This window comes from Neomonachus schauinslandi, chromosome X (genome assembly GCF_002201575.2).
Source record: "Neomonachus schauinslandi chromosome X, ASM220157v2, whole genome shotgun sequence".
Lineage (NCBI taxonomy): Eukaryota > Metazoa > Chordata > Mammalia > Carnivora > Phocidae > Neomonachus > Neomonachus schauinslandi.
In genome coordinates, this window is record NC_058419.1 from 117144176 (window position 1) to 117172121 (window position 27946).

At 45.5% G+C, this 27946-nt stretch overlaps 2 protein-coding genes and 1 pseudogene across 2 annotated transcripts in view; 1 reads left to right on the top strand and 2 right to left on the bottom strand.

The window, feature by feature from the left end:
• Positions 1-2518, bottom strand: part of TLR7 (toll like receptor 7) — a 22580-nt gene extending 20062 nt beyond the window's left edge. The window contains exon 1 of the mRNA XM_021683970.1: positions 2497-2518. Within this exon, the coding sequence (XP_021539645.1) occupies positions 2497-2499 (3 nt within the window). The 5' untranslated portion in view covers positions 2500-2518. The remainder of the gene's footprint in view (positions 1-2496) is intronic.
• Positions 2519-18004: 15486 nt separating this feature from the next.
• On the top strand, positions 18005-20890 carry LOC110575188 (annotated as a pseudogene).
• Positions 20891-21028: 138 nt separating this feature from the next.
• PRPS2 (phosphoribosyl pyrophosphate synthetase 2) overlaps positions 21029-27946 on the bottom strand; it is a 37574-nt gene continuing 30656 nt past the window's right edge. The window contains exons 5-7 of the mRNA XM_044911967.1: positions 26268-26441; positions 25170-25329; positions 21029-23502 (exon numbers count right to left, since the gene is read on the bottom strand). Of these exons, the coding sequence (XP_044767902.1) occupies positions 23410-23502; positions 25170-25329; positions 26268-26441 (427 nt within the window). The 3' untranslated portion in view covers positions 21029-23409. The remainder of the gene's footprint in view (positions 23503-25169; positions 25330-26267; positions 26442-27946) is intronic.

Below are 27946 nucleotides of genomic sequence, written 5' to 3' on the forward strand. Positions count from 1 at the left end.
TATGTATGTGTGTTATTAGAATTGCTAAGTCTAACTTCTACATGGGTTAGTTGTAAAACTAAGTGATATAATCCAAGAAAAGTACTCAGCATGGGGTGTGATATCTACCAAGTGTTCCATAAATATTAGCTTATATTATTATTTTTAGTTTATTACTTTAGATATATGATCGATTTTATATTCTTGAACGGTGAGCCTGACACAGGGCTTGATCTCATGACCCCGAGATCATGACCTGAGTCGAAATCAAGAGTCGGACACTCAGCCGACTGAGCCACCCAGGTGTCCCAGAACAATTCTTATTCTGCCACATTAGAGCTCTCTGACTTTGGTGAATCACTTTACCTCATGAGAATTTTCATTTCTCAACTGTAAAATGGTTAGAATGCATTTTGCGAAACTATTAAGAAAAACAGGTAACACATGTGTTCATGTAAACCATCCTCCCAGATTAACCAACACCGAGTAAGCATCTAGCATGTGCACATTAAAAACACCAGGAATATATGATACTTATCAATTTCTAGCTTGCTGTTTTCACTTACCACTATATTATAAGTACTTATGTGTCTCAGTGTTCTTTTAAAAAACGTGATTTGAGGAGTGCCTGGGTGGCTCGGTTGGTTGAGCGTCCGACTCTTGGTTTTCGCTCAGGTCGTGATCTCGGGGTCCTGGGATCGAGCCCCGCGTCGGGCTCCCTGCTCAGCGGGGAGTCTGCTCCTCCCACTGCCCCCCCCTCCGCTTGCACACACTCTCTAAAATAAATATTTAAAAATTAATTAATTAAAACATGATTTGATGGTTGTATAACATATCGTTTAATGGGGGACCACAATTAAGTAATCCCTCCCCAACATTCGACATGAGATACTCTCTTTGCCATGCCGAATAGACAACCTTCATAAATAATTTGCCACATCCTTGATCATGTCTTAAGAGAGCTTCTAGAAGTGGAGTTTCCATATCAAAGGAGACGACATATAACTATTAATACGGTCGAATAATTTCCCTGTGCTTCCTGGCCTCTTGTATCTCTTCTTTTGAAAATTGTTTCCAAGTCTTTTCTTATAAAAGATCTACCAAGTGCTCCTTTTCTCGTCAGGAGTAAGGTATCACAGGTTCTGAGTGTCTCCGGGGCGACAGTGTGTGTTGGGCTTGGTCTAGGTGCAGAGAGCAGAGGGGCTCGAGCACGGCTCCCGGAGTCAGGCCGCCCAGCCAAGACCACTCAGGCTCCTTAATCTCCTGAAGCCCCAGCTCCCTTATCTGGGCTTCACGAGGCTGCTTTGGAAACTGAAACAGAACCCTAGACATCAAGCCCTTAGCATGACGCCTGACCGATATAGCAAGTGGTCAATAAACCTGAGCGGTCTTTATTATTACCAGTGCCCTCATTCCATCCCTTAAGGGGCAAAGGCAGATGTGGGCATGGGTTTGCATAAAAATAGACATCTGAGTTTCTAGGAAATGAAACTATAAGCAGTTGTTTCCTTTGTAACACAGTCCCCCCCGGGGTTAACTCCTCATTAGACCTCAGGCACAAAATGAGCCATGGTGCCCACATTCAGATCTAGAAATCAGGATGGGTTCCCACTGAATGTACTCCATCATGGCTCATTTGGGTGACAAAATAATTTCAGAAAAAGGCCACTGATATCTTTTTCTGACTAATTTTCGGCATCCCTAATAGCTCACACTGCTCGCAAAGAACCTGAACACATATTCTGTGACTTGAGCCTCATGGTGGCCCTGGAACACACCTGGAGAGGTATTAGAATGTTCTGCCTCGACAGAGAAGGTGAGGCCGGGTACTCAGGCTCCTCGCAGTCACTAGGCCTTGACCGTTGGCTTTAAGTATCGGTCTTCCCAGTTTTAGCATAGGTCTGGTTAGGTCAGTTTCTCCAGACTCCCTCACCATTGATCTCTGATCATCCTTGATATCTGCTCAAATCCCTCAGCCCCTCCCATCCTCCAGGTGATAGCTGATCTCCTTGGCCTGCTTGCAGCGAGAATCCTGTCAAGTCGGTTTATCCAGAAGCCACCCCCACCCCTGATGTTTCACCTTAGTCATTTTCCATCCACCGACCCCCACCCTGCTCCTTGGCTATAAATCCCGACGAGTCCCTTCCGTGCAGGCAACAGAACCCAGTACTCTACCGAGGCTTCTTTTCCCCAAAAACATAGGATGGACAGATTAGATCCATAGAAGCAATTTCCCCAATTCGAACATCTGTTCCTCCTCACTACAGATCGCATTAACTTTGGCAGGAAGCTGGACAGCGCAAGCGTTGATTACTCTGAATTTGAGTAATACTGCCATGATTAATCTGGATTATGAAATATCAATCACAAAGAAGTTCTCCTCTCCTCCCCCCCCCCCCCCCCCCGCAAATAACCAAACTACAAATTCTTAAACATCTCTCTTGCCAGCTGGTTTCAGTTCTTCCCACCAAGAGGACAGAGAACAATTTTTTTAGGGAATCTCTTGGCTGTTCTTACCATTTTTAGTCTTCTTCCACAGAGAAATATAGAAGTCTGGTTGAAGAGAGCAGAGCAGGAAAGATGTCAAGATCAGCCTGAGATGGATCCAATAGCTTCAACTAAGATAAAGAGAAAACACCGCATTTTGCATTTCAAAGAGGTTAAAGGACTGTAGCTCCAAAACACACTGGGAACTTGCTCAAAAATGTGCTCTTGAAAACAGCCATTAATAGTATTTACTTCCTCAAAGTTATGTAAACTAGAGATATACTCCAGAAAACCATCTCTAGTACTGTTAAACATCTGACTTTATCTTCAGAGAATTGACATTTTAGACTACCAAAATTTTCCTTTAGGTTAAAAAAAAATTATTTTATTATTATTATTATTTATTATTATTATTATTTGGCATATGATTTGGATTCCCTCTCCTCTCCTCCCCACTCCCTGAGAATGGCTCACACACATAATTAGTTAAACTACCCAAATTTGTCCCCGGGTGGAAAAATACCTTTCTGGGTTGCATGGAGTGACTCTATGTCTGGAGTCTTCGGAGATGAAGAGATGGTGCTCAGGAAGTATGGAGTCTCAGAGACTCCAGGCTACCAGCCCGAGGGTTTCCCAGTGCGAAGACAAGGTTGGGGGGGTGTAGGGGAGGAGCATGACTGTTAAAACCACCCCAGACAGGAGGTTTGCAGAAGCACCAGGTTCCTCTTATTTCTACCACCCTAACTGGGGCGATGTCTTGTCTAAGTCCGAACAACCCGGTAGGCTGACCTTCCACTTTTTTTTTAATGGGCGACTTTCTCAACCTCAGCTCTATGGACCTTTTTGGGGAGATAATTCTGTGTCGCCTTGTACGATGTTGAGCAGCATCCCTGACCTCTCCCCACGAAATGCCAGAAACACTGCCCTTCCAGCTGTGACAACCACAGATGTCTCCAGACATTGCAAAATATCCCCTGGGGGGCCGAAGCGCCCCAGGTTGAGAGCCACGGTTCTATAGATATCGAGAGACAGGCCTAAATTGACCTTGCTCTGTCTTTGCCACCCCCCCCCTTTCTGAAAGGGCCCCTTTGGTTTGTAAGCAGTAGCAGAGCTTCCAGCTGGTTGACTCACTTCAGTAAAAAAGGTCAGCTGCACTTGTAGTCTGGTGTCACATAAAGCCTTGCTTCTCGAAGTGGGGTCTTCGCGAGAACTGTTCCCTTTCTTCACTGACGATTGGGTCCTTTCGCAGGGAGAGGCAAAATATCGGTAGTTATGTTTAAAGGTCTTGAGTCCATCTCGACAACCTGAAGAGAATTTGAAAAATGCAGGTTGGCGTGGGGAGATGAGCTGATAAGGATCAGGGTTAATATACTGAAAAGTCACCAGTGCCCCGGATCAGCTGAAAAACGACTAGATGCAATAAAAATAGAGATCTTTCCGGGGGCATTGTTACGAGCCAGACACTGTTTTAACTGCTTTGTATGTATTAACTCGTCAAATACTAAAAAAAAAAAAAAGAAAGAAAGAAAGAAAGAAAAAAGAGGTAAACATATATATATATATATATATATTTTTTTTTTTTTACAAGTACTGTAATTGGGACACCTGGGTGGCTCATTCGTTAAGCATCTGCCTTCGGCTCAGGTCAGGATCCCAGGGTCTTGGGATCGAGCCCCGCATCGGGCTCCCTGCTCAGCGGGGAGTCTGCTTCTCCCTCTGCCCCTCGCCCTTGCTTGTGCTGTTTCTTCTAATAAATAAATAAAATCTTAAAAAAAAAAAAAGTACTGGAATTGACGCACATACCAGGTAAGTGATAGTTACACAAGCAGGAAACATCAAATACCTTCTTATCAGACCAAATTGCTATGCAAACATTATGTACAAATCGGTCATTGTCTCACATATAAACAATGACCGATCCAGAGTGGCAATAGGAGAAGAGATCCCATTCCAAACAGTAACAAAAATATGAACTACTTGGGAAGAAAACCGGCACAGAACGTTCAGGAACGAGGGAGGTGGGGAGGAAGGCAGGAGACTAGAATGCTCTACCTCGCGGGCTGCAGGCTTTCCACCTGCCCCCAGGTCCACTCTGCATGCCTTTCCATCCTGCTCTGTGTCCCAGGAGGCTGAGCTATATGAACTTCATCAACTGGTTGGTGCTAAAGGCTGCTTGGTGGGTTTAGCCAACGTGGAAAGGGGTCAGGGTATTTATCCCCGTGGCTCCCTCCCTTTGCAAGGCTGGGGGTAGGGCTGCAACCCTCTAATGATGCTCTCGTCAGGTGATGCTCTCCTTGAGACCACTCTTCCCCAATTCTACTGATTGTTCCTTCCCCTTGCCTTTGGAGGCCTGGGGTTGTGAAGACCTGCCCTGAAGTGCCCTACTCTCCTGATTTCCCTGAATCCTGTCCAAACTGTCTTTAAAAGAAATCGGAGGGGGAGACGAACCATGAGAGACGATGGACTCTGAAAAACAAACGGAGGGTTCCGGGGGGGGGGGGGGGGGGAGGATGGGTTAGCCTGGTGGTGGGTATTGAGGAGGGCACGTTCTGCATGGAGCACTGGGTGTTATGCACAAACAATGAATCATGGAACCCTACATCTAAAACTAATGATGTGATGTATGGTGATTAACATAACATAATAAAAAAAATTAAAAAAAAAAAGATTGGGAGGTCAGTTCCTTACTACGGTATCTACAAATTTATATGTGTTTTTGTTTGTTTGTTTTATTTTTTCCTCAGTGCACCCATTTCTGTAACTAGAAAATAAATTCACTTTTTAGTAGGAAAAAAAAAAAGGCACTTTGCTAAATTCATCAATTTCTTTCTTTGAGCGTGCCACCTGTTGCCGGCCAGGACCCAGGAGTCGGTGAAGGAGATGTAAATAAATGAAGAGAAGTAAGTCGCCGTTAGGGCTAGAGTCCACAACACTGTAAAAAATGGAAATCTTGCTTAAATTGATTTATAAATGCTGTGCAACCCCAACCAAATACCAATAGGATTCCACGAGTAACTTGCCAGATTGACTCTAAACGGGGAGGCATTTTGGAAATCAGTTGGGCATTTTTCTTTATCCCAAAGATTAGGGTTATCTCCTAAAATAATGACACCTACGAGGATGAACAATAACCCCATAATATCTCAATGTTGATTTTGTATTCAAATTTGCCCAGTTTGTCCCCAGTGTCATCTCCTTTCATAGAGAAAATATTTGTTATAGAAACAAGGCACTGGATCTGACTGGGTTAAGACCACATGTGAGGGGGCACCTGGGTGGCTCAGTCGGTTGAGCGTCTGCCTTTGGCTCGGGTCGTGATCTCGGGGTTCTGGGATAGAGTCCCATGTGGGGCTCTCTGCTCAGCGGGGAGTAGGCCTCTCCCGCTCTCTCTGATCCTCCTCCGCTTGTGCTCTCTCTCTCTCTCTCTGTCTCAAATAAATAAATAAAATCCTTAAAAAAAAAAAGAAGAGACCACATGTGAGAATAGCCAGGTAACTTCTAAATGGAAAAGTACCAAAGGGAGGATTTCGCTTCCGGATCTATAAATGCATTATAACGATGCATTGCCTACGGCACGGTCCCAGCACGTCAGTGAAAGAGAGGAGATACCAGAATCAAGCAAAGGCACATATGGGACATTAGTTTAAAGTCCCATCAATGACAAAAGAAATTATTAAAATAATGTTGGGCAGCTGGCTTAAAGTTTAGAAAAAATTCAGTTATAGTCTTACCTCGTTTCTTACACCAAAATTAATTTCAGATGGTTCAAAAATTTAAATGTAAGACCTTGAACATTAAAAGTACCAGAAGAAATCATAGAGAGATATTTTTACAATCTTAAAGTGAGAAAGCTGTTCCACATATGAAGACAACAACAACAAACAAAAACCCAACAGCAACAACCTCAGAGTCTGAAAGGAAACACTGAAATATTTGACTACATAAAAATAAATCTACTCTCTCATCTGCCAGGGAGGCTTTGTGATCAGTAAAGACACACCCAGGTTTCATATGGTAAGATACTGAGAAATGATGATACTCTGTACGTGGCGTATTGATTATGCTTTCTTGTCTTGTTATTGATCTTCGATTCGTATCTCCTAGCTCCCCAATGATACTGCAGACCCCGAGAGTTAGGAATGCGATGTCCCCAGCATCCTGTCCCCAGCGGGTACTGAAGAAATCAAGCTTCATGATGATAAAGATGAAAGTGATCTTGAAAACAAGAACAATTCGATCAGTTAGGTTAATCTTGAGAGGAAGATGGTTACACAGATTAATCAATTGAAGTGACCAGTCATCTGATGAGTTTCACTAGCTCTTTAAATTAACCAGTTTGGTCAAGTGCCATTTGTCTAGTAGTCAAGCATAAAGAAAGCCTATTTTTTTTTTTTTTATTCAAAAGATCCTAAGTCCTCCTTAAATCAATGTAGTGAATTCAGTAGCAGAATGGTTATTGACTTTCTAATAATGGATAATGTCATTCTACTTTAACTTCAATTATATCAGTGGCCTGGTTGTTTAAATAAAATCTTCCTTTTTCTGCCCAACTTGATCTTGAAAACTTTCCGCTCTATAGAAGAGCAGAAGGAATTACACGACCCAGCCTGGAGGCCTGCTGCCTGAGTGCAAAAGTTGTTAAGAGTGTGCCCCCTTGGTTTTCTCTCTTTGTTTGTGGATATATGTGTATGTATTTGTTTTCTTAATCATCTGAAAGTTGCAAACAACATGACATTGTACCCTAAGCACGTAAGCCTGTATCTCCTAAAATAAGGATGACAACTAAGAGTTAACAATAATCCCATAATCATATCTCATGTTGATTCTATATTCACATGTCTCCAATGTGTCCCCAAACCATCCTTTATTAGCTTTTTCTTTTTTTTCCTGATTCAGGAGACACTCAAGTGTTCACACAGTGAGTTTGGTTATGTCTCTGTAAACTTTTCACACTCTTTCCTTATACAAAACCTTTTTTTTTTTTTTAACGGATGTCACCCCCAAAGGTGACTTTAAGCTCTGTGACAAAAACGTTCTCCTGAATGGCAGACCTGTATTTCCAGTTATGTGCTGGACAGTTTCATATATACAAAGAAGGACAAATTCTTCCAGAACAAAGCCCTAAGATTTTGAAACATTAAGGTGTAAAAGCTGGAAAAAAGTTTTTTTTTTTTTACATAAACTAAAAAAAAAAAGAACACTGCCATTTAAAAACTACAAGAATTTTCTATCTCCTTAGAGATAGAGGCAGCAAAATTTGTTATATTCTTTTCTTTCGGGTTTCTTCTCTCTTTCTCCCCCACTCCCACCCCCACCCGTTCCTCTCTCTGAAAACATTTTGGGTTTTTTTGGTTTTGGTTTTTTGGGGTTTTTTTTTAAAGGTTTTATTTATTTATTTGAGAGAGGGAGAGCACAAGCAGGGGGAGGGGCAGAGGGAGAAACAGACCCCCGCTGAGCACGGAGCCTGATGTGGAGCTCGATCCCAGGACCCCAAGACCATGACCCTGAGACCACAACCCCAGCCAAAATCAAGAGTTGGACACCCAGCCGACTAGAACCACCCAGGTGCCCCTGAGAACATTCTGAATGGGGCTTTTAGTTGGGCAAATATAAGGCAAGGCCTTTTTTTTTTTTAAAGATTTTTTATTTATTTGACAGAGAGAGACATAGCGGGAGAGAGAACACAAGCAGGGGGAGTGGGAGAGGGAGAAGCAGGCTTCCCGCGGAGCAGGGAGCCCGATGCGGGGCTCGATCCCAGGTCCCTGGGACCATGAGCTGAGCCGAAGGCAGACGCTTAACGACTGAGCCACCCAGGCGCCCCATAAGGCAAGGCCTTTAACTTTTTCTTGACTTTTAACAGAAAATACATAGTCATGAGGCAAGAACTTATGTATAGAAAACAAAAAAAGAAAGAACAAAAGGAAGGAAGGAAGGAAGGAAAGAAGGGAGATAGACTGTTGGGACTCTTAGGCAAATATAAAGGACTTCTGGGGGCGCCTGGGTGGCTCAGTCGGTTAAGCGTCTGCCTTTGGCTCAGGTCGTGATCTCAGGGTCCTGGGATTGAGCCCAGAGTCCAGCTCCCTGCTCCACGGGGAGCCTGCTTCTCCCTCTCCCACTCCCCCTGCTTGTGTTCCATCTCTCGCTGTGTCTCTCTGTCAAATAAATAAATGAAATCTTTAAAAAAAACAAACATATATATATATAAAGGACTTCTGTTTTGTATTTTAATAGATAGTATACATTTATGTGGTATAGAATTTTTATAAATAGGGAGAAATTGTGCTTGGGGTCCCCAAGACCACCCCAGGTTTAACGATTCATGAGGAAGATTCACGGGACTCAGCATATAGTTTACCCACAGCTTTGATTCTTTATAGTGAAAGGACACAAACCAAAATCAGTAAAGAGAAAAGGTGCATGGGGCAATGACCAGAGGAAGCCAGGCATAAGCTTCCAGAATCTTCTCCCAGGGAAGGCCCACAGGAAGCACTTAATTCCCCCAGCAACCAGTTGACAAAACACATGTAAAATGTTGTCTACCAGGGAAATTCATTTTAGAGACGAAGCACCCAGGGTTTTTTGTGGGGGACTGGTCACGTAGGCACCCTCTATCTAGCATGTGCCAAAATTCCAGGCTCCCGGACAGACAGCTGGTGTTCGACATACATCTTAGTGTTTACAAAAACAGTTGAGTTGCAGTGAGTCACTCTTATCAGTTCTGGGAATGGTGAGAAACCACTAGAAATCCCAGTCCCCAGATTCCAAAGGCCGACCTTCAAAGCTTTCCGAGGAGAGCCATCTGCAGCCTGCCCTGTCGTCTCTTCTGTACGATACCGACAGACACCCATGCACAGATGCGTACGGAGGGAAAGATGGTCCACTCTCCTCGCTCACCAGCCACCCAGTTCCATCCCGCCCCCACCCCCGTCTCTACAAGGAGCCATTGTCTGTGGTTTATCCTTACTTGTCTTTCCCAGGTTTCTTTATATCTGCAGACCACTGGCCTCGGGGAGTGAAGGACCAGAACTTTCCCAGGCACCAGAAGCCAGCCCGTCTGTCGGAAGCGGCCTCGGCTTTCTGATTAGCCTAGCTACTTTTTTAGCGAAATGTTTTTCTTTTTCTAGGTCACACAAAGGATTTTCCTGACCTCCCTTTGTGTATCTGTAGACCTTGCCCTCCTTTGCAGAAAGAACCGAGTCCTCCCGCATGTCACGAAACAGAAACCGGACGCCCCTGGCTCCAGCCCGAGCACCGACAGAACATTTGTAGCTGGCACCGTCGCGTCGGCTCGGCATCAGGAAACGTTGCAGGCCACTGCGCTCCCTCTGCTGATGAACCACCCTGAAGCCCTTTCAAAACCCCTGGGCCAGGCAGAAACCTCGGAGTTGGCCTTTGAACAAGAGCCTGCCTTCTCCCCGGGTGGCCGGCCTCCTGAATAAAGCTCCTATTCCTTGCCGGTCAAAACTGGTCTCTTGAGTGATGGCCTTTCGGGACGAAGGCCAGCCGAACTTGGGCTGGGTCACAGTACACTTTGTTAGCAAATACTTTGTTCCTCTCTTGCTTTTTCCATTCAGAGCTCTTCTACGCCTTCTGCCCCTGAGGATGTACAGGGAGCATCCTCCTGCTTTTCCCACAGCTAGAAAGCATCCCGCTTCTGGATATTCCCCAAGTTGTCTAACCATCTCTCTATCGATGGACATGTGGCTTGTTCCAGATCTTCGCTATTACAAGCAGTCATGCAACGACTAACCTTGAACTATGAAGGACCTTCTGCTGAAGAGTTCATTGTCAACTACCCCACAGGCTGAGTGACGACACACAGATGGCCACATTGTTGGCCCAGTCCCCTGCGGCTTCGTTAGCTCAAGAGAAATTACTGGATGTTGAAGATAGACTGCTTCAAGTTCTCCCGTGAGAACAGGCCTCTCATTGGCTGGATGCCTCGTACTTGGTTTTCTAAGCCTGACTGTATTTTTTCCTTTTTGGTGGAAATAAAGAGGATCAGGCATGGCCCTTGGTGGGTCGTTACGGTTTCGTGCAGGGTTGCTAAATGTAGCAAATTGGCACAGACTTATACTAAACAATTATTTCTTGTTTATCTGAAATTCAAATTTAATTGGGTATCCTGGATTTTTATCTGGCAGCCCTGGTTTAGTGTCATATTTTTAATCTAGCGACTTAAACATTGCAAAACTCCTGGGATTAGGTCTCTGCCATTGAAAGCTGGCATCCAGCGCGGCAGCTGAGCAAGCACTCAGCTGGGGACAGAAGCCCCATGTTGCAGTCCCTATCCTGCCGTTTGACTCCAACACGGACACCAGAGTAGTTCCGCAGAAACTTTGCATCATACATCCTCTCCTAAAGCTGATGGGAACCTAAATTAAGTCCCTTTACACAAATTGCTCCAGTCCACCGAATGCTGAGTTCCCAGCATGGGGAAGTATGACGTCTTACGTTTCTCTGTGTGCGTTGCTTGCTTTGGGTGAGCACGCGAGCCAGGGGTAGGTATTAACCCCCACTCCCATTCGCCAATTTCTGCTGTTCCCACCCGCAGATGCTGGCCTTCAGGGTCTGCTGGATAAAAGGAAGAGACGACTTTAATGGCAAGCATCATGGTATTTTTATAACGAGTCTGAACTTTTTTTTTTTTTTAATTCCCAAATGCCTTTTTATTCTCATCAATCAAGGAACTCAAAACTCCAAATTGGACTCGCCCGATTTCTACCAGAAACCTGCCACTTCAGTAGCATGGTGTTGCACATTATTTCTTAATCAGTTTTGCCAAGCAGTTTACAAACTTACTATACAAACGTAATAGAGTTAATTCTCCGGAGGCTTGGATAATTAATGAAGCATTTAGATATGAAGATAGCATGCGGAAAACAGCCACAACCAACATTTGCATTGCTTTTTTAAAAAAATCAGTGACAATGACAAATGTCATATTAATACCTGAAAACCAAATTATTTTAATACATCCTGAATGGAGTGCCATTTCCACGACGAGTCTGAACTTTTAACCCCTTCAGTTAGATAGAACCATGACCGTTTTCAAATAATATTCTTTTTTTTTTTTTAAAGATTTTATTTATTTATTTGAGAGAGAATGAGAGACAGAGAGCATGAGAGGGAGGAGGGTCAGAGGGAGAAGCAGACTCCCTGCCGAGCAGGGAGCCCGATGCGGGACTCGATCCCAGGACTCCGGGATCATGACCTGAGCCGAAGGCAGTTGCTTAACCAACTGAGCCACCCAGGCGCCCTCAAATAATATTCTTTGTTAGAAATTTGCAGATACTGTGAGCCGGCTCTCTGTGAGAGGCAGAAGCAGAACACAGCCTACAGAATTCATTGTAAAGCCCCAGTATCATCGTTAACCTTGTCTTTTGCTTCTCTCCCCCCACCCCATAAACTGAAATACCAGTGCCTCTCTGCTTAGTCCTGTAAGTTTCATTTCACCTCGAAATGAAAGTGTTCTGAAGATGCCCTCGACAGGATATGCAAATTCGTATAACAAAACCCTTCCTTCGCATCAAGGGCTGGTCCCCAGTAAGTATTAGTGTTCACCAGATGACTCCAAAGGGTCAGATGCTTTGAAAAAAGGCCCCAGATGCAAATAATGGCGTAGATGATGTGGTTAAAAAGAGAAAAGGCTATTTATGGATGTAATGGTCTCCAGGCAGTTGTCTGTCTCGTCATCTGGTTTCCAAAGCCCCAAGAGCGGATTTGTTAGTAGCGAGGCACGGTGGAAAGACACTCGCTTGGGATTTGAGGGACAGGGCTATCTCATAAAAAACGTTAACTCGCATCCGCACATTCCTTCTCCCTGTTGATGATTCCGTTGAGTTAGAAGCACCATCATTCACAACACTTGAGATGTTGCTGTGAAGGTATTTGGTGGATGCGATTAACCTTTACATAATCAGTTAACTTTAAGCAAAGGAGATTGCCCTTGATAACGTGGGTGGGCCTCATCAAATTAGTTGAAGGCCTTAAAAGCAAAAACTGATTTCCCACAGGACAAGGAATTCCGCCCTAAGACTGTAACACAGAAATCCTACTTGACTTTCCAGCCTGTGGTCTGCCCTACAGAATTCAGATTTGAAAAAGTAACCATGATTTCATTGACTTTTTATTGTTCTTTACCTAACCAATGATATTGAAAAAAATGGTGTCAAATAAAACTACTTCAATTATTTTTCTCTTGGTTCTAGCTTCCTTCCTACTTATTAAAGGAGAGTCTCATATTAATAAAACCATTGGAAATTACTTAGGTACTAAGCAGTGTGTGTTGAACCCCTTATTACAAATGATTAAGCACTATTTTGTTTTAATATTTTTTGGTAATAACTTTATTTTCACCAATGGAATATTAATATAAGAGCATTATCTGATACTTTGTGTTCCTAAAAAACCAGCATTGTCTTTTTCTCTTCATAAAATCAAAGCATTAGAGGGGCGCCTGGGTGGCTCAGTCGGATAAGCGTCTGCCTTCAGCTCAGGTCATGATCCCAGTGTCCTGGGATCGAGCTCCGCATCAGGCTCCCTGCTCCCTCTCCTCCCTCTGTCCCTTCCCCCTCACCCATGTTCTCTCTCATGCTCTTTCAAATAAATAAATAAAATCTTAAAAAAAATTTAAAAATAAATAAAATAAAAGCATTAGAAATAACTCAAATACCCCAAGCAACTAAGTACCTGGCAATGATAGTTAAATGAACACAAATATCAGAAACTTCTATTCTAGGTACATTTGAATGGTTAACTGAGTTGAAAACCGTTATTCTCTCCAAATGTCCACAAAGCAGGCCTAACTTTTGGGTTGAATACAATAGTTACAATTATGCACAACGAAATGTGACTATAACTTATCGGAGTCAGAAGCATTTTTATTAAAGCAGGAAAGGATCTTCTCCTACATGACACACAGGGATCACTACCTCAGCAAGGGCCAGGCAACAATTTCATTGTTGTTGTTGTTGTTGTTTTTTAAAAATATTTTATTTATTTATTTGTCAGAGAGAGAGAGCACAAGCAGGCGGAGCAGCAGAGGGAGAGGGAGAAGCAGACACCTGCCCGAGCAGGGAGCCTGACGCGGGGCTCGCTCGATCCCAGGATCCCGGGATCATGACCTGAGCTGAAGGCAGACGTTTAACCAACAGAGCCACCCAGGTGCCCCAATTTCATTGTTTTTTAAATTGAGATATAATTGACATATAACATTAGCTTTACGTGTTACAACGTGATGATTTGATATTTGTATATATTGAGAAACGATCACCACAATAAGTCTACTTAACCTCCTCCACCACACACAGCTACAAATTTTTTTAAATCAATTTCATTTTAACCAGTATTTTTTTGAAGCCCCTTAGGTGGTTCCAATATGCAACCAAGTTTTGCAACTACTATACTAGAAAACTTAGCCTTGCAGAGCAGTTCTCAAACTTTGGTGTATTGAACCCCGTGGCTGCCCCTCCTCCCCGTGCAGGCCACAGCCCCGTACCCAGAGCTTCTGATACAATACGGCTGGATGGGGTCTGAGAATTTGCCTTTTTCCTAAGTTCCCCAGTGACGCAGATGCTGCTCATCCAGGACCCAACTTTGAGAACTGTCCTACAAAATTACCATTATCTGAAAACCATCCATGACCAAGTGCCGTTATCTTGAATCTCCCCATGTTGGTATGACTCTGAAAAAGGACCAGGCAATGATGGGAGTGCAATTGGGACTTTCTGGAAGAAAGAAGGTGAACAACCAAATCTACAGAAGCAAGCATCCAGGTTGATGGAAGTTAGCACAGCATACTTTGTGCTTTTCCTCACTGCCCTGAGGCTTAATGATAAAGTGCACCTTCATCATACAGTGGTTAGTCATCAGAGGTTGCCTGGGTTCCAGCAAACATCTCTGGTTGAAGCAGCAAGAGGTCCTGTTTCTTCTAAGGAACTGTGTGGTCTTACTGAGCCAGTCACTTCATCCCTTTGAGCCTTAACTTAGTTTCCTCACCTGTAAAATGGGAGGGAACTCATTTGGTCTCGAATGTTCCATCTCACTCCAAAATCCAATCAATTCCGTGACATTTGACAAGAGAGGTGATGGAGTCTATGGTTTGAGCATGGAAGACTTGGGCCATTTCGGCGCCCAGGAGTTCGATGGCCTTGGGCACCACCATTAGTCTTCGTGCTGGCCTCTCGCAGCAGGGTGAAAAATCACCAAAGGGCCAGGAAACCCGCCACCTGCCCAGTGCACTGAAAACTCTGCTCTCCGGAGGTCACTTGAAGTCAGACTAAAATTCAATCACCTCTTTGACATTTGCTCTGTTTTTTTGTTTTTTGGTTTTTGTTTTTTTGGTTTTTTTAAAAAGATTTTATTTATTTATTTGAGAGAGAGAGAATGAGAGACAGAGAGCATGAGAGGGAGGAGGGTCAGAGGGAGAAGCAGACTCCCTGCTGAGCAGGGAGCCCGATGCGGGACTCGATCCCGGGACTCCAGGATCATGACCTGAGCCGAAGGCAGTCGCTTAACCAACTGAGCCACCCAGGCGCCCCGACGTTTGCTCTGTTTTAATCAGTTTCGTGATTAAAACAAAACCAAAAAAACCCACACCTCATGACCCATTCTGAGGCTGGAACCATTCCTAGAGGAAACTGAAAAAACAAATAACTTAGTGACTTACTCAAATCTCACCCAACCCCTGCCAGATGTAGGCGTCAGTGTGTGTAGCCCTGCATCAAAAGGATAATGTCATTATTTCAGTATTAATTTCAAGTCCTCCCCAAACAATGCCGCTTAATTTTTTAAGTGATTGATGATTGCCATTGCCTTATTCACTTTGTTCCAGAATGCTTTTTTTACTTGAAATTGGTCCGGAAGCCAGGATGGATCTACTCTGGAATTCTGACCTGAATGAATGTCAGGAAAGAGGATCAAGGAAGAAGGTCCTGGTTAGAATCCATCAGTGGTTCTCGACCAGGAGCAAGTTTGCCACCCCACCCCGCCTCCCGGGGAAAATGTGGCAATGTCTGGAGACATGCTTTTCATTGTTACATATGTGTGTGTGTGGCGGGGGGTCGGGGGGAGGCATTGCTACCTACGTCTCTTAGGTAGAGGCCAGGGAGGCTGCTAAACCTCCTAGAGCTCACAGGGCAGCCCCCACGGCAAAGGATGATCCAGCCCAAAATACCATTAGTGCTGAGGTTGAGAAACCCTGACACAATTCTCCTGGGGGGGAACAAAAGAAAATGGCCAGAGGGACAAAGAGGAGGGAGCAGAGGGGATCTGTCCCCGGGGAGAGGCATCTGAGCCCAGGGAAAGGCTGGTCCTCATTAGCTCATCCAGCTTCCCTCCCTTTCCAAACTCAGCAGCTCCCCTCGTCCCAGTTTTCTTTCCTCACCTCAGGCTTTCCCTGCCCCCATTCTGAAATGCCTCCATCAGGGACCCTGAGACATCTCTTGGGGACAAAAGTGGCCCTGGGGAAAATATGTGATAAACAGAAGAAGCTAGTAAATGTAGGAAAAAGTGCTTAACATCAGGAGCGCAGCAGAAATGGCAATTAAAACAATAAAGCAACTTAAAGCAGGTTTTTAACCTGGAAGAGATGTGCTCGCACTTTTTAAACAGGTGCACTTTTGTTCTATTTACATTTAATGCTGAGTGTGACTGCCTCGGTAGGCTCAAGATAGAAATGATTCTGATTTCAGATTTTTTTTTTTTTTACACCATCAAACATACACAAAACCAAAGCAGGATATAGCAGAAAACAGGGAGGGGGAGAAAGCGTTGTGATCAGCTCTTTCTGACCACCCACCGCTGTGGCGGCCCTGGCCCCAAATAAATGATCACATCCAATCAAAATCCGTGGAAGCAAGTGGCATTTCTCAGATCGATTACAGTGCCTAACTTGTGTGCATACAACAAAACAGCTTCAAATGACCAGGGTCGTTCATGACTGCACCGATGCAAATTGGGAAGGAATTAGTGACTCATCAAAAACTAGTCTTCTTGTGCCATCTGGTTTTTCTCCGCACGCACTTTAATTCATAGGACGTTGTCTGTGAATCTTGTCTTCACCCAGTGTTGCCCTTTGAGGGCTCTGAATGCAGTCAGTGGGGGAAATGAACGCACCATTGCTGAGGACAGGGGTCTGTCCCCTTTTCAATACTAGGAGGCTGCTCAGTAGCCCAGGTCCTAAACAGAGGATATTGTGGGGCTTGAAGAAATTTAGGGTTCGTTCCTTGGTCCCTCAGGTGAGTACCTGTCAGTGGCACTTCCTGAGTTCATTCTACAGCAAATATACATCAAAATGTGCCCCCGGGGAATCACCCTGATGGTTTTAAAGAGTGACACAAATTCAGCTTGAGTCATTTTTTTTTTCTGTGGTTCATAGTCTTGGCATCAATGTAAGAAGGTACTGGATTTCATGCTCCCTGTCTAGGGCAAATCAGAGAATTATACATCCTCAGACACGGAGGGCCAAGTGCTCACAGATCCATGACCCCTCCTCAATGCTCAGAAGGGCCATGCCCATTAGTGAACCCTCGGGACAGTCTGCCCTGGGGTTTCTAAAGACCGCTGACAGCGGCGAGGGCTGCTGTGCTAAGGAATGGCAGCCGGGTCTCAAATGCATTTTTTTTTTTTTTTAAGATTTTATTCATTTGCGAGAGAGAGAATGAGAGACAGCATGAGAGGGAGGAGGGTCAGAGGGAGAAGCAGACCCTCCACTGAGCAGGGAGCCCGACGCGGGACTCGATCCCGGGACTCCAGGATCATGACCCAAGCCGAAGGCAGTCGCTTAACCGACTGAGCCACCCAGGCGCCCCTCAAATGCATTTTCTAAAAGTGCCTCCCTTTTTCCTCCTTTATTCGTGACTACGGCCCTTCGGCTTCTACAGTTACTTGACAAGGTTTTTTTTTTTTTTTTTTTTGGCTGAGGCAGGCGCCGGGGATCCAGAACCATCTACCTTAGAAGACAGAATGAGGGTGACCAAGCATACTGGTTTGCTCAGGACTGAGGGGCTTCCTGGAATGCGGGGCTTCCGGTGCTAAAATTGAGAAAGTTCCCGGCCAGACAACACAAGTGGTTCACCTGATGGGTACGTAACCGTCTTGGCCTCTTTGGAACCACAACCTTTAGTTACTAGCTATTCCCACTAAATGTAGAAAGATAGCATAGCCTCTGAAGACTATAAAACCCCCTATTAAAGGGGACTTCAGCAATCATCTACCCTCTCATTTTTGCAGAGACACTCAGACTCAGAGTGGTGTAGACATTTTCCCAAGGTCACACAGCTTGCTAGTGGTATATCAGGAACCAGACTCTAGATTGCCACACTCCTGATTTAGGACACTGTCCACGGCATGCCATCTTTCGCTCTCCCAGTCTCTTTTTATCGCTCTTTTAAAATGTAAATGGAAAAATAAAAGAAAATGTAAAATGATTTCTGCTGGTTTTTCTTTTGATCGTGGGATTCTGCCATTAGAACAGTGTAAACCAGGGCAGGGGTGGGGGCAGGGGGCGGACGGCGAGGAGTAGGTGTGGGTGAGGATGGTGGCAGCGGAGGCCACGAACTGCATCATGGAGGTCTCCCGTGGCCAGGCAGAAAGCAGCGAGAAGCCCGAGGCCGAGGACACAACGTCCAAAGATGACTACTTTATTCCTATGCTCACTTCGGCATTCACGAGGAGATGTTGAAAGATAAGGTGCGCACCCTCAGATACCGAAACTCCATGTTTCACAACCCGCACCTCTTCAAGGACAAGGTGGTGCCGGATGTGGGCTCAGGCACAGGGATCCTCCGTATGTTGGCTGCCAAGGCTGGAGCCCGCAAGGTCACTGGGATCAAGTGTTCCAGTATCTCTGATTCTGGGGTGAAGATTGCTGAAGCCAGCAAATTAGACCACGTGGTGACCATCATCAAGGGGAAGGTGAAGGAGGTAGAGCGTCCATGGAGAACGTGGACATCAGCATCAGCAAGTGGATGGGCTATTGCCTCTCTGACGGGTCAATGCTCAACACCATGCTCTGTGCCCGTGACAAGTGGTTGGCACCTGATGGCCCCATCTTCCTAGACCGAGCCACGCGGTACGCGACAGCCATTGAAGACTGCGGTACAAAGATGACAAGAGCCACTGGTGGGAGAATGTATATGGCTTCCACGTGTCCTGCATCAAAGATGTGGCCATCAAGGAGCCCCTGGTGGATGTGGTGGACCCCATGTAGCTGCTCACCAACGCCTGCCTCATAAAGGAGGTGGACATCTACACGGTCAAGGTGGAAGACCCGACCTCCACCTCCCCCTTCTGCCTGCAAGATGCGGGATGACGGCGTGCCCGCACCAGTGGCCTACTTCAACACCGAGGCCACCTGCTGTAGCAAGAGCACCAGCTTCTCCCCCAGCTCTGAGCCCCCCCGGCCACGCCACGCTCCTGAAGCAGACTGTGTTCTGCGCAGAGGACCACCTGACAGCGAAGACAGGCGAGGAGATCTTTGGCGCCATTGGCATGGGGCCCAGTGCCGAGAATAATCACGACCTGGTCTTCACGGGCCAGCTGTGTGAGCTGTTCCGCTCCACCGACTACGGGACGCGCCGAGGGGGCACTGGCTTCTCCCACCCCGGCCGGGCTGGCCCTCTGTGGGCCCGGGGGCTCCCCCTTCCTCTCCTTCCCTCCTTCAGAAGGGGTCCTAGGGGCCTGGGCTGGGGAGAGCACAACGTGGATGTGTTTTCTATAACTGACATTCTCTTTTGGTTGCATTTACACCAATGAATCCTCAGCTGGGGATAAAAAAAAAAGTATAAACTGCCGTTTATATTGGGCACCACTTTTGGTTGGCTTTATGCTGGGAAGGAGAATCGAATCGGGTTGCGGTGAATGGCCTTGATCACGGTCTCTGTTACTGTAGGCAATTCTTCCCCGTCCCCCGTCACTTCTACAGCCACTGAAAATATTTTCAACACACAACCATTTGTTGCCACCAAACACTGCCGTGGACAGAGACGGTCACACGCCAGGACAACGTGCCCTTGGGCGAGGGGTGGTGCTTGTGAGTAGACCACACGGACACACGGCTTGGTATCTAGAAAATGCATGAAAATCTTGCTGCTTCACATCTACTCACAATTCGTTCAAAGGGAAGATTTAAGATGCCTGCTCTAAAAGGTGAAAGTAGTGTACAAAACTCAGTTCTAAGCCCTGTACGGAGATCTCATTCAATCCTCATCACCTCCGGACAGAGGTACTATTATCCCATTTCTCATCTCTGGAAACTGAGGCACGAAAGGTGAAGCAACTCTCCCAAAGAGTTTTTGTTGTTGTTTTAACTGTACCAAGTGATGAGATCTGCTCCTAAGCATCATGTGCTTTGCTCTCAGAGGGGAAAACAAGAGTTCAGAGACTACAGTAAAGCAAACCAATTCAGAACGCAGCTCTGGAAAGCGAGGGCAGGGAGGTGGAGGGGTGTGTTCCTGGGCTACAGGGAAATAGATCAGCAAGGTGAAGATCTGGAGTAGAAAGGAGGGATTCTGTTTACTTCTCCACGCAATATCCGTGAACAATATGGTGACATGCTTCAGCCCTTAACTGCCATCTTCACTGGCCATCCTCACTCAAACACATCACGTACCAAATGCCCTATGCTGTCCTGCTTCAGTCGCTGCTGGAATACAGCCATCTGGTTCTGGAAAATTCTGCCATGAATTATCATCTATAATGGCAGTCCCTTCACAAAGCCCTTTCTGATCTCCCCAGCCCGATTCGATCCTCTGAACCCCTTAGTATTTCCTCTTTCCCTTTGACACTTAGCCTGTCCACCCTGTAGGTCAGCTGGTAGATTTGCTAGGATCTGCCGAGATGAAATGAAGCACTTCCGAAGAGGGGTGACAGCATTATTAGGTGTAATTGTGAAGTAGAAGTTTTTGGATTCCAGCTCTCCTTCATTTTCTTCCTCCCTTCTAGTACATTCCATCATGTTATGTCTTAAGCTGTGATCTTCTCTGGCAGGCTGTTTTAGTTCTTTGTATTTTACTCAAACTTTTGAGACAAAATGCTGCCCCTCTCAGCACCATCCACACTTTAAAGCCAAGCTTTAGCGGGAGAACGTAATTAGAAATTTACTTTGTCCCACAAGAGTAACTTAAAGCGTCACTGAAGAGGTAGTTGCTCTATGAGAGCAGGGAACTCTTCTTGGTGCTTCTAAAATCAAAGCAGATGAAAAGCCTCAATGGGACCTACATTGAAGCTTGGTCTGCTCCGATCTATGGACATTGAACATTACTACTTTAACGTGTTAAGTGCACTGTGCCATTTCCAATTTTATAGGCAACATCTAGAATTACCAACTTGGATATCTCATGCGGCACAGCTCTTACACTTTGGGACAAGGAGACTGCTGGTCAGTCCCGAAAGAAATACCTTCACAATGGAGAAGAAATGACTTCAATTAACTTCTGCCTTCTCTGTAATTTTATATGCCAGGCTAGAATCATGAAGTAGCAAACACGTTCAGGAACCCCATCAAAACACATCACTCCTTCAAAACGCAGCACTCCGCAATGAGGACACAAACTATAATAGAAAGAAGTAGCATGATTTTATTGAAATGTTTTAGTACAGTGTTGGACGATCTTAAAATCCTATATTCTAAACCAATACAAGCACTGCAAATGATACATTCCCGAATCTAGTGGGCACCTAAACAAAGGCAGGTTCTAACAGGAGTATCTGCAAGTTGCTTAATACGCTTTCAGTTGGAGGATGAGCAGCTTTGGTGTATATGTATTTCTGTGCCTTTCCTTTTCAGCTAGATACACGTGAGTCCGGCCCCCATTCAGCACAGCTGGACAGAAATGAGACATTTGGTGGTTTCGCTTAATGTTTGCACGCAAGCAGCACGGACTCCGCAAGTTCTGGGATCGGGCCGCTTCTGAGGCCACCTTCATCTTCCTTGAACTGAAACCATCACACAGTTGAGGTCCACACTGCCACTGTTGTATGGCTAAGTCTAGTCAAATTAGTTAACATATCAGAACACTTGAAAACAGAAAGTGAGGCTAAAAGAGAATCAGTTGTTAAGTCAATAATGATAATGCAAATTTTTATCTGAAGATTATTTTGAAACTAGCTCTCTCAGACTCCATCTTAAGAGGAAATGATACATTCAAATCAACTTTTTTCAGTCATGTCAAGGTGTCTACACTTGTAAGCCAAGGCTGTCCACCCGTGCGTGTTTGTAACTACATTTTCATTGGTCTATGCACTGAAATCCCAAGAAATAGATACCCCTCATTTATCAAAACTAAAAATTACATACATCTAAGTAGGCTCTTTACATTATCTCAAGTCAACTCTTCCTAGATAGAGTCAATCCATATCGCACAGCTGACTCTACCGGGCTACAATACCATTGTCTTTCTCAAAAACCATTTTAAGGAACAGGAAAATGCTAGTCTCTGCAATGACCCAAACGGTACTTTTTAACTTCAGCCTCTGCTGTAGTGAAGCTGGAAACCTTAAAGATTGCGGTTCAAGCTTGTTAACGACTTAAAGATTTGGTTTTGCCACCTGCAAAATTTAGATCAGACAATTTCCCAAGTTTTGAGATTCAGCAGAAGGGAGGGACTGTTACTATTCCCAGGCTCTGTCTACGCAGGCAAATTCTCTTCTTTCGGGGCTGAAGAATTCACTCGGTTATGCACCCGTGTGCATACAGCAAAACTCACAGGGACTCGATGCTTGCCTTCTGCCACAGGCCCGGAGGCACCTCACCGAGGAGGATGCTGTCGAGGGCCGTGTGTGGATAAAGCAAGCTCTGCCTCCACGATCGCTCTTGGGCCACCATTTGAACGTTATCTTCACAAAACAATGAAGGCTTACTTATTTGTACTTTCTCTGTAGGCCTTGCTTACCCACATTCTTCATGTAACAGTTTTAGTTAAAATCATCAGTAGTCTAATAGACTTGCTACTTCTGATTACAAAAGGCAAAAGAATATTAAAACAAAGGACGTAATGTTTAAATATGCATTTGGTGGTACCCACAAAAATTCCCCTTTTTATTATGTCAGAAACAATGAACAGACTAGTAAATCTGAGGGGACTTAGGGGAGTCTTTGTTTTGGTGGAAACCCACAACATGAAATTATTGGAAAAAAGGCCAAGTAAAAGCGAGAGCTAACGAGAGGCCATAAAACAAGATGGCGGGACAGGAGGAGCATGAGTGGCCCCAGTGACCCTGCAGGGTCTATCTCGACACTTCCTCAATCAGATCTATTGCTGAACATCATTTTGGAATTTTAGAACATGACATTTCAGGTAAGTGATACAGTTATGTGTTTTTCAGAAGTGACAATAAAAAAAAAATCCTGATTGCCTCTGATAGGTCATGTTTATCAGAAAGTAACTGTGTCAGTGGCCATCTTAGGCTGCATAAAATTTGGTCAAATTAAGCACAAAAACCACAATGGTTTATTTGAATCCTGGTTACTAAAAAGAAAAAAGTAAAATAAAACCAGATTCAGGGTATTGTAAATTTTCTAAGGTTCACTCGGAAGTAAAAGGCTAATTCTGTATACAGGGTTTTACCCAAATGTCCATAGGCATTATCATTATTTACACAGAAGGCTTTAATCTGAAGTCACCTTTGGCAACCTTGAAACATAGAATCTATGAACTTCCGCAGTACAATTCCATACCTGTCAGAACAAGTCAGGGTGACGAAACATATCTCATTAACAACAGTTCACTTACAAAGATCAAATAACCACCACCCTCCCCCCCAAAACTGGAAATAAATGGTCTTGAGCTTGAGAAGGGGGAAACAATGCATCTTGGAGGATACAAAGATCGGATGCTTTTGCATTATCCTAGAATCGCTGAGTCCTAAAACTAAGAAGTCAGGTGAGCGCACACAAGCGAGCAGTCAGAGCAGGCTGGCCCCACACTCCCCATCCGGGGTCTAGAGCGGCACGTGGCTGAACAGGTAGGACACAGATTCACCGTTGTGTGTTCTTCGGATCGCCTCTGCCAAGATCATCGAGATATCAATAACCTGAAGGCCAACAGAAAAGGGGAGAGGACAGTGGGACACAGCTCAGTCGTATTTAATGAAAAACGTAGAAGCCAGAGAGCCCAGAAACGGTTTCTCCAGCACACAGAGACGTGCGAGCACCAGAACCTCCCACACCCCTTTTCTGTCTTCGAATCACAAACACGCATGGGATCGGGGAAGTGAGACTTTCAGTGCGGATACTCAAAGGCTTTTCAGGGTCCCTGTTAGCCAGAGATCTCCTTTTCTTGGGGTGTCTCTGGTTTAATTTTACTCAATCATGACATGGAAGGTCTCTCTTGCTTTCCAAAAACGCTGCGATCACGTCACTCAGGGGTCCGCAAACTAGCTTTCCCGTGAAGGGCCCAACAGTAACTGTTCCCGGCTTTGCAGGCCAGACTCAACTCCGTCATTGTAGCCCGAGAACAGCCACAGACAGTAGGTCAACGAATGAGTGTGGCTGTGTGCCAACAAAACCGGCTGGTGGGACACACTGGGCCCGTGGGCCGTAGTCTGCGGACTCCCAGCTACTGTGCAAAGCTGTTGTGACCGTTTTCAAATGCTCGCCCCCTTGTGCCACATGAACCTCGTCGCTGTTGGATGGATTAGAAATCACGAAGCGGGTCACCCGGCTCCACCTTCACGCTTTACTGGTGAGGATGGAGGCTTTTAGCGAGGAAATGACTTGCCAAGGCTCACCGCGACATACAGCCAAAACGGGGACTCAGATCCCTTTGACACAGTTCAGGGCAGTGGGTATAACGTGATTATCAGCAATCCTCTAGGGGCCTCCCAAGGCAGGCAGGGCAGGAAGGCGCAAAGCTCTAAAGATCCTTACCACGGCCTGTGGGTTTTTTTCCCTTCCATTCTTAAAATTGTGGTAAAATATGCACAATGTAAACATCGCCTTCTTAACCACACAATTCAGTGGCATTAACTGCATTCTCAATGCTGTGTGGCCATCGCTGTTGCCCATCTCCAAAACGTTTTCATCATCCCAGCCAGCAACTCTGTCCGCAGTAAGCACCAGCTCCCCATCCCTGCCCCCCCAGGCCCTGGCGACCACCACTCTAGTTTCCGTCTCTCGACTGCACTACTGTGCGCCCCTCAGAGAAGTGGGATCATACAACGTCTGTCCTTCTGTGATTGGCTGCTTTCACTTAGCATTGTCTTTTCAAGGTCCTCCATGTTGTCACCTGTGTCAGAGGGATATTCGCCCTTGGAAAGGAATAATATTCCATTGGCTGGACCACACCTTGGTTGTCTACTCACCTGTGGATGGACATTTGGCTGTTTCCACCTTTTGGCTACTGCGAATAGCACTGCTATGGACACGCGTGTGCACGGCTTTTTTACACACCCGTTTTCAAGCCTGGGGGTACACAGCCCGAGGTGGACTTCCTGGGTCACATGGTAGTTCTGTTTAGCTTTAGCCCAGCCTGTTTTTAACTCCTTCTCTAGTGTGGTTTGACTGGCTTACTGTTTCTACCTCTGACCAGCGCCGGCCCCAGCCTCTCTCAGACCTGGCGTGAGTCACACCCTTCGTTATGAGAAGCCCCGCGCTCCCCGCCTCGCCCTTGGCAACAGTGACACACAGAGGACTCCGGGCTATTTTTCGGGATTGCACGGAGGTTCCTCGCTACTCGGTTCTGCCTGCCGTGTAGAAGTACCTGAATCTTGGGACAGTGTCTCATCTTGTCCTCTTGCGGAATGGTGTTTGTGACAACAACGGCCTCAAAAGCAGCATTATTGATCCTGGAAATAGCCGGCCCCGAGAAGATCCCATGCGTCAGGATAGCATAAACTTTGGTGGCTCCGGCTGAGAGCAGCCTATACGAGAGAAAACAAAAACATGAGGTGTACGCACATATCCTTGAAACACTCTCCCCTTAGTGTGAATTAGAAAGCAAAAAGCGTGTTCCATAAAGAAAAACAGAAAACCAATTTCACTCACGTTTATTAGCCTAAAAAAGAATCTTTTAAGGTATGTATTGGCAAAACTCTTTGTATTCCATGAAATCGGGGATTATCAACCACGGAATTGGGCCTACTAATTCTTTGCTGAGCAGCATCCCTGGCCTCTCCACTAGCAACACCCTTCCCCTCCCTCACTTGTGACAACTGAAGACGTCTCCAGATACCGCCGAATGTCTCCCGGGGAGCAAAACAGCCCTCGGTTGAGAACCAAGGGGTTAAACTAATAAAGCCAGACGACCATCATTTTGAGCTATATTCAGTGTAGAACAATTACTGACACAGTTTGCGCTTTTTGTTTCATACTGTCTTTGAATCCCGGTGTGCACCGTCTGTCCTCAGCATGTCTCAACCGGCCACAGCCCAGGTGCTCCGCAGCCACGCCGGGCTGGGTGGCGGCTCCCACTCCCGACAGCCTGGCTCTTTAATCCTTTGGAGGAGCCAGGGGCTGAGGCGGCTCGAGGGAAGGCCGAACAGAAGGAAAAAAAGGCCCAAAGGAGCCCGCAAGATGGTCTCTTTCCTTCTGTGCTCAGTTTTAGGGGGCGCACCTTCTCTGACCCTTTATTTTAAATACACTGAAAGCTCATCCTTGAAAATGAAAACCAGGCCATAAAGGCCCACAGGGTTTTTTCTAACCAAGAAAAAAAGAAGTGGACCTAGACCATCCTTTGGTCTGAAAGGCCTACCACCAAGCAATCAGCGATAATTAGGAAAAACAGGCCCAATTTTTAAAAGCTGACATTTCTCCTTTCTTAATGAGATGCCCTCACACTTGCCCAAACCGTCCCCCATACTTGTCTGCGGCGTGGCAGATGGTACCACACGTGTCAGCCATGTCGTCCACAAGGATAGCCACGCGGTCCTTCACGTCGCCCACCAGAACCATCCGGTCCACTTCGTTTGCTTTCTTCCTCTCTTTGTGAATCAAGGCAAATTCCACATTCAGCCTGTCTGCAATTGATGTGACCCTGCTCGAAGACACAGACATGTAAAATCCCGTCAACATGAAGAAAAGCTCCTGTCGTTATACAGTTATATTTTAGGAAGGCAGTTAGCCAACCACAATCAAGATAAGGAGGTCATCAGGTCTCACTTGTAAAGCCAGGCCTGGCCTGGGCTGCACAGTAAGCACGTCACGGGGAGAGACGTGCTGACGTGGCCTTGCGTTCGTGGCAGCTGGTGATGAATGCCAGGTGCCTGGACCACTGGATAAAACCACTGAATGAGAAATGGATACACCATCTGTTAATGTTTGTGCGGACTTTTTTAAAAAGATTTTATTTATTTATTTGAGACAGAGAGAATGAGAGAGACAGAGAGCACATGAGAGGGGGGAGGGTCAGAGGGAGAAGCAGGCTCCTCGCTGAGCAGGGAGCCCGATGTGGGACTCGATCCCGGGACTCCAGGATCATGACCTGAGCCGAAGGCAGTCGCTTAACCAACTGAGCCACCCAGGCGCCCTGTGCGGACTTTTTTAAAAAAATCACAGGCACGTGCCGAATCACCGTACTGTCCATCTGAAACTAGTATTACACTGCATGTTAACTAACTGGAATTTAAATAAAAACTTAAAAAAGAAGCATAAGGAAATAGCTGTATGCTTAACAGCATGAAAATACAGTGTATGTGAAAATCAGTAAGAAAAAAAAATCGCCGACACAATTTAAATCAAGTTAACGTAGAAGCTATGACACTCGCTCAGTTTGCGGTGCAGCCCGTGGGGACAAAAGTCCCGGCTCAAAAATCCATGTAACACAGGGCGTAGGAAAACGGGCTTCACTGCACTGGAGGCCTTGGGACTTGTAAACTGTGAGTGTCTCTACTCATCCATGGCAAATGCTCAAAAGTCACCTACTCAGAAAGGGCTGGGCTGGCAACAGAAAGAGAAGGTGGCAGGCCAGACACTATCAGTGAGCCCTGGGCATCCGGCTACAACTCTTCTTTTCCACGCACATGAGACTTAATAGGTATATTCCTAACAAATGATGTTGAGACAATGTATCACACAGAAATCTTGAGCAGAAAAAGCTAGAATAAAACATACAGTTTCATTCCCATTTCTTCTAAACATGTGTTTACATTCTTTCCAGGAGAAAAACAATACAAGTTAAATCTGAATTAGTTTCGCCAACTTCCCACACCAGTTTCGTGTTCATACTGACAGTGTCAAGAGTGTTAGGTGAGGATCCTTCTAAGGGTTACTTTTCCTTGAGCGGGCAACCCAATTGAGCTTCAAAGACCACCCAAGAGTGACCTCTGGTGGCAATATTTTTACCTGCAACAATCAAGCTTCAAAGCTTTTACCAAGGCAGTGGGTTCCAATTGGTCAGATACCTATTTTCTTTGATGAGATGACTTTTTTTTTTTTTTGCACGGAACAAAGATGCCATTGATAATGTCAACTGCATGTATCACGTGGTACCTGTGTGGTGGTTCTGTCGGTTGGGGAACAGCTTACTCCATAATAGGAAGA